At 45.5% G+C, this 12500-nt stretch overlaps 1 protein-coding gene across 11 annotated transcripts in view; it reads left to right on the top strand.

Annotated features, from left to right (window-relative positions):
* kiaa1217 (KIAA1217 ortholog) overlaps positions 1-12500 on the top strand; it is a 110436-nt gene that overhangs the window by 82291 nt on the left and 15645 nt on the right. For 10 of the 11 annotated variants that reach the window (XM_076970235.1, XM_076970240.1, XM_076970241.1 and 7 more), the window contains 3 exons: positions 326-524; positions 2346-2439; positions 11440-12203. In XM_076970235.1, coding sequence (XP_076826350.1) covers positions 326-524; positions 2346-2439; positions 11440-12203 — 1057 coding nt within the window. Of the gene's footprint in view, positions 1-325; positions 525-2345; positions 2440-10756; positions 11004-11439; positions 12204-12500 lie in introns of those variants that run through there. The other variant, XM_076970238.1, reaches the window with a different exon arrangement.

The following is a 12500-nucleotide window of genomic DNA, read 5'->3' as shown; positions in this document are numbered from 1 at the left end:
AGGATTTCTCTGTCTAAACTCCTATACTTAAGCTAACGAAATTATCAGAAGTAAAACACAATTATCTGGGGGGGGTTTCTCTCAGTTCACGCAAACTTAATGAACTCATTGAAGGAAATGGTTGTTGCAAAAGTTTTTTAAAAATCTCTTTCAAATGAAGTGTAGATGAGACCTCCAGAAACCAATACTCAAAGATGGTACTGGTTGGTCCACACACAACACAACTCTGGTCAGTAGCACCTCACACAGCACTGATAGCTGGTCAGTGGCTGCAGTAATGGCTGTAGTAATGGTGAATCTTCCCTCCCCCTCTCTGTGTTCTCAGGTGTGCTGTACCTGCAGTATGGCGACGACACCAAGCAGATCCGGATGCCCAACGAGATCACGGGCGTAGACACGGTGCGAGCCCTGTTCGTCAGCGCCTTCTCCCAGCAGCTCAGCATGAAAATGCTCGAGTCGCCAAGCACGGCCATCTACGTAAAAGACGACATGAGGAACATGTACTACGAGCTCAGTGATGTCAGGTGTGTGTGTGTGTGTGTGTGTGTGTGTGTGTGTGTGTGTGTGTGTGTGTGTGTGTGTGTGTGTGTGTGTGTGTGTGTGAGTGTGTGTGTGTGTGTGTGTGTGTGTGTGTGTGTGTGTGTGTGTGTGTGTGTGTGTGTAATCCCTCCTTCCTTGGAATGCTTCCTGCTCTTTCCAGCTTCTCATCCTCTCCTGTCTGTTGAACACTTCCTTTTCCTGTTTTTCAACAGGTTCAGTCAGCACCTCTGATGACATGTTTATCTGAAACCAAATATAAATGTTTGTTTATTTTTTTTACCCGTTGTTTCACTTGGATAATTGTCAGTAGAATTGGGTTTCACAAAGTAAACTGTCACAAATGACTCACAAATTGCTAGTACTTCTATGCCACCACCTATACTGCAAATATCATTAAGAAATTGTTAAGTATTCGCAAAATGCATATATAAATTATGTCCATATGTAGATTATTCAGACAAACTGGTGACCATTTTCAAAGTTCTCTGTCAGTTTAGATGGTAAACCATCTAGTTATGGTTCCTGGCATCCTATCATTCCTATCATTTCATCCCATTGAGATGTGAGTTTTTGTGGTCACACATTTTTTATAATATTCAAACACAAAAATATGCGGACCAAACCTTAAGACAAAGCTGAACAGCAAATTCATGTTTGGATTGTGGCAGCTGTTAGTATAGTTGAATAGTTTAGTTTAGTTTAGAATAGTTTTCGTTTAGCCTTAAACACAAACAAACATTCCTCAAACACAAATGCAAACAAATGTGAATCAAACACAAACATGCCTCAAACACAAACAAACGTGGGCCAAACACAAACAAACACGGCTGAAACAAACACAGCTCAAACACAAACAAATGCGGCTCAAACAAACACAGCTCAAACACAAACAAACGCGGCTCAATCAAACACAGCTCAAACACAAACAAACGCGGCTCAAACAAACGTGGCTCAAGCGCAGCTCAAATGCGGCTCAAACACAAACTTCCTGCCTCAAACACTCCAGCTGCCTGCCTCTCCTTCACTCTTATACAGCACCATGTGGTTTTTCCTGAGAGTTCGCTGTATTCCGATCTTTTAATTAGCATGAGCCTTTGGAATGGGAGCTAGTAAAAGTTCTCCATGCATGTGCACACACACACACACACACACACACACACACACCCACACCGCCTCTTTAATCTTTAATTTACTCTCCATCGAAAGAGTAGCCTCGCCCCTTCGGTTGTCACGGTGATGTAAGCTGAACTTTGAGACGCTCTCCCCTTCCTTGTTGTGCGATAATGAATTATAGTCACATGACCAGAGACATCCGCCATATCACACACATAGATAAACACACGCGTCATTGTCATCTATTGCAAAAAACTGCCTCGCACACACAAGTGAGTTAGAGCAGTAAGAGTCGGGAGACAGGTGAAGGGAGAGTGTTCTGTGAGACAGTTCTGTGAGGGTGTTCTGTGAGACAGTTCTGTTAGACAGATCTGCATCTGTGCAGTTCTCAGTCGAAGGAGCAGCAGGTTGTAGTTTGGCAGAAATTGGGCCTCTGGCTAGCAGCCCATGGACTCGGAGGACAGCCGTAGCATCTCCCCTCTCTCCTGGAGGGATGTCCTGGAGTCTCCTTTCTCCGACGGGCCGCTGTCTCACCGCCACTCGCCTCTCTCCCGCGTCGACCTGCCCGCAAGCCTGGTCCACCCCTCCGTGGCCGAGCTGAGGGGCCGGCCGTACGCCCGCCGTGTCCGCCCGTGCTCGGACGGCGACGTCTGGGCTGCTCATTTGACCGACGCCGATCTCTGCCTCCACAGGAGCATCGCGGACCAGTCCTGCCTCAAAGTCTACCACAAGGACCCGGTTCAGGCCTTCAGCCACGGGGCCCGTCCCAGCAACGGCGATACCAGGGTGAGTGTCCTGCGGGGTTCTCGGGAGAAACAAGGTCCCGCAGAGTCAGGGTAGTCAAGCCACGAAGGTCCGTGCAGCCGATGGCTGCGTCATGAAGATATCTGTTAAAACAACTCACCATTTTCTGGTTATTCTATTCCAGTCATGTGGAACATGTTAAAGACAGTGTAGTGAATCTCGGGTATGATCAGCATACAAAAACCTCCACACGAATAGCTTATAGGCATAAAATGGGCAGGTGATCTAAACAATTGGCCCAAGGGTTCCTTCTCGTCCCTTTACGCTCCGTGATCCTGAGATTCTCTTTCAGCTCCTCTGTGTTAAGAGTCCGTTTATCAGAGTCCCTGGTCTTTTGGTGCAGTCTTTTGTGTCCTGAGCCTAATTCCAGAGGGATTAGAGCCGGTCTTGGGTGTTCTCGTTCTGTGCCCGGCCGGGAGATCGCCATGAAAGTCAAAGGGATTTCTCCTGCTCCATTCTTTCCCATAATCCCCCCCTAATCTCCCACAATGCACGGCTTGTTTGTTTGGCGCCGGTGTAACGGAAATAAGACCCTTACCCACTGTGCGTGTGTGTGCGTGTATTTAAATCCACCTGGGTCAGCTCCAAATTTTTTGTGGGAAGTAATCTGTAGCCTGGCTTTGGCCAGATTATTGCATTAGCAGTCAATTGATTACTTCTTTAAATTCATGAAACGAGCCATCAAGAAACGACCATGTTTGGCGAACGAGGTTCATTCAACAAATGGGAGATTCCTATCTTATAGAATAAGTGTTTTTTTCCAAGCGAAAACCTGTGGTGGTTCTGAACACGGAGAAGGGACTTTGGTCCCCGTGACTGTGGTGATTAAAGTGCTGTGTGAAGGCTGACGGGCCGACCCGCGAGCACTCAGGCGTGGCCGGGGCGGGGTCAACATGTGCTTTGGTGTTTTACGAGGTCTTGCGATGGAAATGATCAACAATCTTCTGAGCAGGTCTCTAGTAACAGAGACATAAGCTTTACTAGAATATGCTCTAATTGCTCTAATATCTAATATATCTAATAATGGCTTGTGTTTCTTGTACGTCTTGTCTTTCTTCCTCTACTGGTTCTTCAGCTCACTGAAATCTGATCAATAATTTATGTTATTGGTAAATCTTTTACTTTTGTGCATTGTTGAGTGCCTGCATGTCTGAACTTGGGAACGCTTCCAAATTCTACCTACAATCACCATAATCTTAGTAATACAAGCACCTATTATATGTGAAAGACCTTGACAGGTTTCTTAAGGTGGACTGTCTTAAGGTGGGGTTTCATCTTTCAAATAATGTTTCATTTGAGTGTGTTTCTCAGTAAATGTTTATGAAGACCCTTTTTTGTCTGTGTGAATCCAAAATATAGCTCAGTTTTATGTTTGCTGACATTTATTTGCGTATATACAATACACAGCTTTACAGCTTTTTCTGTATGTGTACTGTGGTGTTTCCACAAGAGTCTGGTTTTGAATTTGTGTTCCTGAGGGGGGTGTGTGTGTGTGTGTGTGTGTGGGTCAAAGTCTGAGCCCTGCCACTGTTCCTCAGCCAATCATCTCCTTGCATATTTTACATTTGATTCATTTGTAGCACAAAACGTTCATACTTCAGAAAGGATATATTCAATATGGCCATGCTCTATATTAGGGGTGCACGATATGGACTAGAATTACGATGTGCGATAACATTGTTGGATATCCCGATATCGATGTGAACCACGATAAATTAAGATTAAAATACAGAGATGTAGTGTCTCTCTGAACAGCAGCACGTTAATTAGTTTTTTTTTACTGTGTAATGAATCCAGAATAATTCCAAATATTTTGCAGGTTTATTCAACAATAGATTCAATCTAGGTTTATACTTTCACGAGTGACTGTAGCGCGACTCCGCACACCTCGCGTAAACCTCCGCGAACGACGGAAGCGTTTAATCTTGCGTCACATTCTTTGCAGTGTGGTCCGAAACGATATGTAGGCCTAGTAGTATAGAAAAAACACCCCTCAAATACAGGGGAATGAACATTTACCTGACCAATTTTAATGTTGCTTTGTGTATCAGGTTTGAAAAGTGCTGGAATTTAGGCTAAAGTACTTGAAATTGTAACTACTTCGTTTCACAACAAATATCTGTCTGACTGAACAGTTCTCTTGTAATTACATTAACAAATACGAGCCTCTTGTAATTCCAGGACGAAACATGAAAGAACGTGAAGACGTTAAGATTGGGCGTTTTGAAAATAAACAACCATTAAATAATGTGATAAAAAAAGCGAATTATTTCGAATCATTTAGAGTATATGTATAAATATTTAACTCAATTAAGTTTAACGAGCTGGAAATTATTGAAATGGACCTTGAAAGTGACGTACAAGTGCTTTAATTCCACCTTGTATAGGTGTATGAATCCGGCAAACATGACTGTTCTCATTGCGCTGAGACGCGGCGTGCGCGAACTTACAAAATTCGAGAGGTGCACGTATGGTGTGATTTTTGTTTCAATAGTTCCACAAAAGCAAAAGTAAATCCAAGAGCAGAAAGTATATGTTATGAATGCAAAACAAAAAAATATATATCAAAAGTATATTTTTTTATATAATTGGTTATTTGAAACTTATTTTCGTTTGCATTTTGACAAGTTTTTGGTTCCATTGTTTTAGTTTTTTTGGATTTTCCCAGTAAGGTCTTTTGCTTCTGGAATCTCTCTTTGCTTCTGGTTCGTTTTTTGCTTCTGACTTTTGGAACACATTTCACGTGTGGGAGGGTCTTAGATGAAGGCGTTCCTCTGCAATCTCCATTGGTCACTGATTCCGGACTGACACAGAGCTCTGAGACCGCCTCTGGGACCAAGCCACGCCCACCCCACCAGCCTCCCAGCGTTTTCAAACGTGGCGGAACGCGGTGGTTCTGTTTCACAGTAGCATGTAAACTAAGTTTTACCATAAAAGTTTATACAAAGGTTATAATTAATTGGTAAATGGTCTGTAGATATTGCAAATGTACACTGTATAATAACTACATTAAGCATGGCAGTTAATATTTAGCACACTTCACCAGCGCGAGCTTTTTAAAATTTTAGTGAACTGGATGCAGGCATGAAAATCTGTCACCTTGCGGCGAAATTCGCCGTTTTTGAAGTATTTTGCGGTAAAACAAACTCTTATGAAAAATAGGTAGATAGTAAAATAAGAAACAAGATTTTTTTGTAGTTCTAAATGATGAACCTTGGTATTTTTTACACTCATTTTTGCCGCTGATGTTATTTATTGGTTCATTAAGATATAATGGTTTTGACTGAGCCATCTGGAATGGCGAAAGCGGCTCGCGTTTACGGATCTGGCTCCATATATTGACAAGACAGGTCAATATTTTTCAGCGCGACATTACCGTGAGAGAAGTCAACAGGGAAGAGCGTGTTTAAAGCTAGCCTTTAAATTATTTTTAATTTAATCGCTGCTGTAGCTTCTGTCACCGTTTTGCTACATTCACAATAGTAGCGACTAGTTACTCGCTCCTCCTGGATCATTCGCTAGCGTCCCCGCGGGTCTAAAGTGAGAAGGAAACTAATCCGCACTCTGCGTTTCAATGGACTACTCTTCTTACTCCCACCCCTCCAAGTTAAAATCTTTTTGTTTTTATCTCTGAGTCGGACAGTGTCTGAATGTCATGTCTGACATGTATTATGTTTAGTATCTCTATGTTCAATGGTTCAATGAATATTGTTCACTTCTTAATAAAATATGGACAGCACAAGATGCATGTGATGTGTGTTTGTGTGTGGTACCTGCAGAACACTGAAAAACAGTGTGAGTGAACAAAGCTGGTTGTATATAGGGTGGCCACTTTTCAGTATTGCTTTAATTTTGGTATTTGGCTTTAATTTTGGTATTTTTTACTATTATGGATTTTACTATATTTGGCATCACCTCTCGTACACCAGCTGCCCCCCACCCCCCGTCCGTCGCCATACCAGATATTGCAAATACTCATATTTCTTCCACACATCAATGTTCTCTCCATCCAGTTCACTAAAATTTTAAAAAGCTCGTGCTGGTGAGCATGCTTAATGTAGTTATTATACAGTGTACATTTGCAATATCTACAGACCATTTACCAATTAATTATAACCTTTGTATAAACTTTTATGGTAAAACTTAGTTTACATGCTACTGTGAAACAGAACCACCGCGTTCCGCCATGTTTGAAAACGCTGAGAGGCTGGTGGGGTGGGCGTGGCTTGGTCCCAGAGGCGGTCTCAGAGCTCTGTGTCAGTCCGGAATCAGTGACCAATGGAGATTGCAGAGGAACGCCTTCATCTAAGACCCTCCCACACGTGAAATGTGTTTCAAAAGTCAGAAGCAAAAAACGAACCAGAAGCAAAGAGAGATTCCAGAAGCAAAAGACCTTACTGGGAAAATCCAAAAAAACTAAAACAATGGAACCAAAAACTTGTCAAAATGCAAACAAAAATAAGTTTCAAATAACCAATTATATAAAAAATATATACTTTTGATATATTTTTTTCTGTTTTGCATTCATAACATATACTTTCTGCTCTTGGATTTACTTTTGCTTTTGTGGAACTATTGAAACAAAAATCACACCATATGCACGACCTCGTGAATCGACAGCGCGCGAGACCGCGCACGGGCGAAGCCACCGTGATTACGTTATTTTCGCCTTGCGGACCCTCGCGCTGCGTCAAGTGTAAACTAGGCTTAAACCAAATCGCGTGTCTGATGAGCGTGTTCACCTCACTCTGCCTCTTGCCTACTTACGTCACGTGATCATAGTCTGCAGCGCGAATAGCTCCCTCTATTGCTGGACGAGGATAATGCAATTTGAGTTTGCTGTTATTCAAGGAGTTATCGTGGCTCTTTCGATGTGTTTATCGTGAAACTTCACATCGCGATAACGATAAAAATACGATTCATCGTGCAGCCCTACTCTATATTTTATATATACACTCACCAGCCACTAGGTACACCTTGCTAGTACCGGGTTGGACTCTCTTTTGCCTTCAGAACTGTCATGTCATAGATTCATCAAGGTCCTCAGAGAGTCTGGTTGACGTGAGAGCATCACGCAATAGCTGCAGATTTGTCGGCTGCACATCCATGATGTGAATCTCTCGTTCCACCACATCCCAAAGGTGCTTTATTGGATTGAGATCTGGCCACTGTGGAGGCCATTCGAGTACATTGTTGTGTTCAAGAAACCAGTCTGAAATGATTTGCGCTTTTTGACATTGCAGTGTTATCCTACTGGAAGTAGCCATTAGAAGATGGGTGCACTGTGGTCATGAAGGGACGGACATGGGCAGCAACAATACTCAGGTAGAATGTGGTGTTGTCATGATGCTCAATTTGTACTAATGGGCCCAAAGTGTGCCAGGAAAATATCCCCCACACCATTGCACCACCACCACCAGCCTGAACCGTTGATACAAGGCAGGATGGATCCATGCTTTCATGTTGTTGATGCCAAACTCTGACCCTACCATCCAAATGTCGCAGCAGAAATCGATACTCATCAGACCAGGCAACGTTTTTCCAATCTTATATTGTCTAGTTTTTAGTGAGCCTGTGCATATTATAGCCTCAGTTTCCTGTTCTTAGCTGACAGGAGTGGCACCCGGTGTGGTCTTCTGCTGCTGTAGGCCATCCACCTCAAGGTTCAACATGTTGTGTGTTCAGAGATGCTCTTCTGCATGCCTCGGTTGTAACGACTGGTTATTTGAGTTACTGTTGCCATTCTATCAGCTGGAATCGACATTTGCGTTAATAAGCAGTTGGACAGGTGTACCTAATAAAGTGGCCTGTGAGTGTAAGCCCATACACTATACTCTATAAGCCAACACATCATACTTTATACCCATACTCTATGCTCAATACTCTATAAGCCTATACTCTGCGCTCTATATCTATGCATTGTCCCAGCATGCACCACTCCCACATTTGACCATCAGACTCCCAGATCGTGAAGAATGACTCCTCACTTCAGAGACCTCCACTTTTGGACCTACAGGGTTGTTGCAAGGGTACAACCACTCACTTAACAGGCCACAGATGTACCGAACCAGAGAGTTCTTATTCCATCCATGCCTGTTGGATCCCGTGGGACTTTTGCACAAATTAGGTTAACTGCACCTGTTCAAACATGTGGAGCAAGTGTGCGGTGGGTCAGTTTAGTCAGATTGTTCCAATATTTAGATCTTGCAACTGAATGCGAATCTGTGGCACTTCTCAGAGTGGCTGCACACGCCATCCCCGTGTGAGCGGATGATCATTACTTCATAGGACAAATACAGAGAAGACATGTTTGTGCTTGTGGGCGAGGGAGTCTCACTTCTGCCCAGTGAGACGGAGCAAGTGTGATAGCGTGTGTTGGGGGAACGTTTGCAAAAGAAGAATCTATGTTTTCTCAGTATGTGAGAACTTTCCTAGAGAAAGACAGAGAGACAGAAACACGGCAGAGACTGAATCTTTCGATTTGTTTACAGGTGAGATCTTCCTCACCCCACATAGATCTTCCTCACCCACATAGATCTTCCTAACCCTTATCTGTTTGTGTAATTCAATGACTCAGTGTTCAATGTTTGGTGCCTATTCTAAGTGAGAGAGGATCGTAAATTCACAGGTTGTTTGGTGACTCATGAATGTTATGAATGTTTTTATCTCTAACTGTGAGAAAAGTGCATGTGTGGGTGCACGTGTGTGTTTGCGTGTGTGTGTGTGTGTGTGCATGTGTGCGCGCGTGTGTGTGTGTGTGTATGTGGGGGCTGTGTGTGTAGGACAGGGTCTGGCTAACATCTGGAGATCTTTGCTCCTCTCCGTGTTGCTCTCTCAGCCTGGAGGAAGACCCCCAGTTGAACAGTTAGGTCTTGGATTATGGCAAACAACCGTACTGAGTGTAGGCTTGATTTGTGAAGTGTGGGTGTGTGTTTATCTTAATTGCCGTTTTGTTTGTCCCTGTCTCTGTGTAAGAGACACACCCACCTTGTTCACAGACAGCCTCACTAAAGTCTCCTTGTGCCAAATTTACTACCAGGTTATTGCAACCAAAAATCTGTTCGATTTCAATCAGATCTTGATTGAAGACCACAATCATTTTTACAAAGCATTTTGTAAATTGTCATTTCTTACTTTTGCAAAAGAAGTATACAGAAATTCAGGCCCGTATCCAAAGCACACAGTCACACACACGTAATATCAGGCCCAGAACCGACACTAAGCAATTTAAAGGCGGAGAGAGCAGGTTGTCTGTCGGCGTGGCGAGGGCCCCGTGGCCCCAGCAGCACTGCGGAGGTGAGTGGCGTCTTGGCCCTCGTCCGCGCTGGGTGTGTCTCACGGAGGCTGACTCAGGACTGGAGAATGTCCTGTTCTCCACGGTCCGAGAGGAACCCAGCCCGGCCCGAGCCCCCTGCCAAGGGCCCGGTTCCTGACCTTGAAGAGAACCAGCAGGGAACGAAGCTCTTCGTCACTGACGCTCTCCTTCCGCTGCTTATTATAACCTGAGGTGTTTATGCTGTTACGTCCTCTTTAAACTAAAATCTGACCGTACCACAAAACGGGGATAGAAGAACACATGTCTTTAAAGCCTTACGATGTCGGTGTTGACATGGAATTAAATTTACTAGCCTTCAAAAGGGACAGAAGGAATCCTATTAGAAACATCTGGCTTTCTGTTCTGCCCGTACATCAAAACGTGACCTTTTTATTTGCCTGATGTTATTAGGTAACTTCTGGAGGAGGGAGCTAACAGGGGAAAGCACCAGTGGGTCCCTTTACAAGCCCGAACACAGAGGCTTCACCCCCGGCCTGTTTCTCTCAAATCCTCTATGCTCCCCCCGTCTCCGGTGACATGGTATCTCCCACTGCTCCTCTTGGGCCGAGACAACTGGAAGAAACTTCAGTTCGGCGCTGTCTTGAGACGTTATGCGGAGCTCAGAGAAATCTGCCCCTGCCTCAAGTCAATGTCAAGTTCTCCATGTTCAGTTGGCAATAACACACACACACACACACACACACACACACACACACACTCTGAGATACATTAGGGTGATTGGTCTACTCTGCAGAACTTCATGGGTGGCTGAGCCTGCGTGTGATGCCCACGTGTGCTGCCCACACTCCCAAACTCTGTACACACTCACTCTCTCTCTCTCTCTCTCTCCTCCGCCCACCCCTCTCAATCTCTTGACACGTCCAATACAAAAGTAACAGCGTAGTCTCAGATGGAGCACCTGTGCATGAAGGCCCAGCAAAGCAACAGCAAAGAGTGTGTGTGTGTGTGTGTGTGTGTGTGTGTGTGTGTGTGTGTGTGTGCGTGCCCGTGCCTCTTTTAGAAAGTGCGCTTCTTGTGCAAACTTGTTTGTGAAATCATGGTTGTTGTTTTTTGCTGTGAGTGGCAGTATAAAAGCACATTCGGATGAAGACGTCTTTGTCTACTGTCTGGGGTTCAGTGCATCATGTGGGAAGAGGTGGCGTGGGGTTCGCGTTGTTTTGAGGACGACGTTCTCCGTCCTGAGTGTTCCTGAACATCAGGGCGTGGCTTGGTATGGGTGGGAAATATGATCAAAGTCATGAAACTCGATCATTTTTATTATACAGAGGATTTTTTGGGTTTGCTAATAAGTTGAAAGAGACGGTACATGAGCAGATTAGTCAGGTCACGGTTAACGCGGTGTGACTTACAATCAACTCCTTGTTACTTTGCAGTTTCAGTTTAATAGTGCAGTGCAACTAGTATTTCTGTCTAAATGGTGTGAGACTAGAGTTTGGTAACACTAGAAAAACATTACAGTATTCAGAAATGCACACTGTGACAAACTTGGGAAATTACACACTAGTCCTTGTGGCCAAATAAAAATTTTCATTTATAGTCATTCAACTCACTCTTTGTGCTTTGGGGGTTCTTGATGGGACTCTTATTATGACGAGTAACGTCTTCTTCCTGGCGATCTAAACTCTTCATGTCCTTCTCCCCCTCAGATGCACAGGGAGGTGGTGTACGCGGGTCGTGACGGGCCTGTCCTAATGCGACAGGCCTCTCAGGGTCCGCCCCCGGGCCACGTCATGCAGGGCCCGATGTTGCCCCCTTCACCCCACTCCATGCCCCCGTCGCCCTCACGCATCCCCTTCGGCCCCAGGCCCCCGGGGCCGGCCGGAGGCACCGTGCCTCGAGAGAGGGCGGGGCACGCTCTGGCCACGCCCACCCGCTCCGCCTCCCCCTGCCCCAGCGCTATTCTCGAGCGCCGCGACGTCAAACCGGACGAAGACGTCAGCCCCAAGTGCATGGCGCTCCCAGCCCGGGGGGAGGGGCTTTACGCCGATCCCTACGTGTTACATCACCACGCCCCGCCCCCTGACGCCGTGGACCACGCCTACCACCGCGCCGCCATCCGTTCCTACGGCGCCCCCGGAATGCCGATGGAGCCGGCCGAGCATCATTCGCTCTTCCGGCAGAAAAGCAGGAAGTACACGGATAGCCAGCTGCCCATGCTGGGCGCCAAGACTCCGCCCCCCTCGCCCCACAGAATGGCCGAGATGAGGATGATTGACATGCATGCTGGCCAACCCCAAAGTGCCTTGTCTCTGGAAAGGTCGTCGCCGGTCAGGCAGTCCTTCAGGAAGGACGCGCCTGTGTCTGCGGACATGATGACGAAGGGCAGGAACGCCCTGGCGTCCCCTCTGACCCCTGTGACCCCTGACCTTCAGGGTCATCCTCCCCTGGTTCCAAGCGACCCTCAAACACGGTAAGACAAAATGTCAGAGAAGCACCACGTTGCGGGGGGAATGGCCATAACTAACCACGTCCATGGCATCCTACATCGACTTATATACACTAACCATGACATCATGTAACTCTAAATTCCATTGCATCCTGATATACAAACATCTCTAACTGCATCCAAGATGTATGTGTTCCTTCAGTTTGTATTCTGTCAGTGTCAGAGTCCAGCAGCATGGCCTTATAGGAGACCCAGTACTCTCGCTAAAAGCACAAGTGGATCTGATCTTTCCAATGGCTCTGCCTTTTACAATGGTGCCAT

The sequence above is a fragment of the Brachyhypopomus gauderio genome, chromosome 13 (genome assembly GCF_052324685.1).
Source record: "Brachyhypopomus gauderio isolate BG-103 chromosome 13, BGAUD_0.2, whole genome shotgun sequence".
Classification (NCBI taxonomy): domain Eukaryota; kingdom Metazoa; phylum Chordata; class Actinopteri; order Gymnotiformes; family Hypopomidae; genus Brachyhypopomus; species Brachyhypopomus gauderio.
The sequence above is the reverse complement of the archived record's forward strand: the minus strand, read 5'-3'. Positions and strand labels throughout refer to the sequence as shown.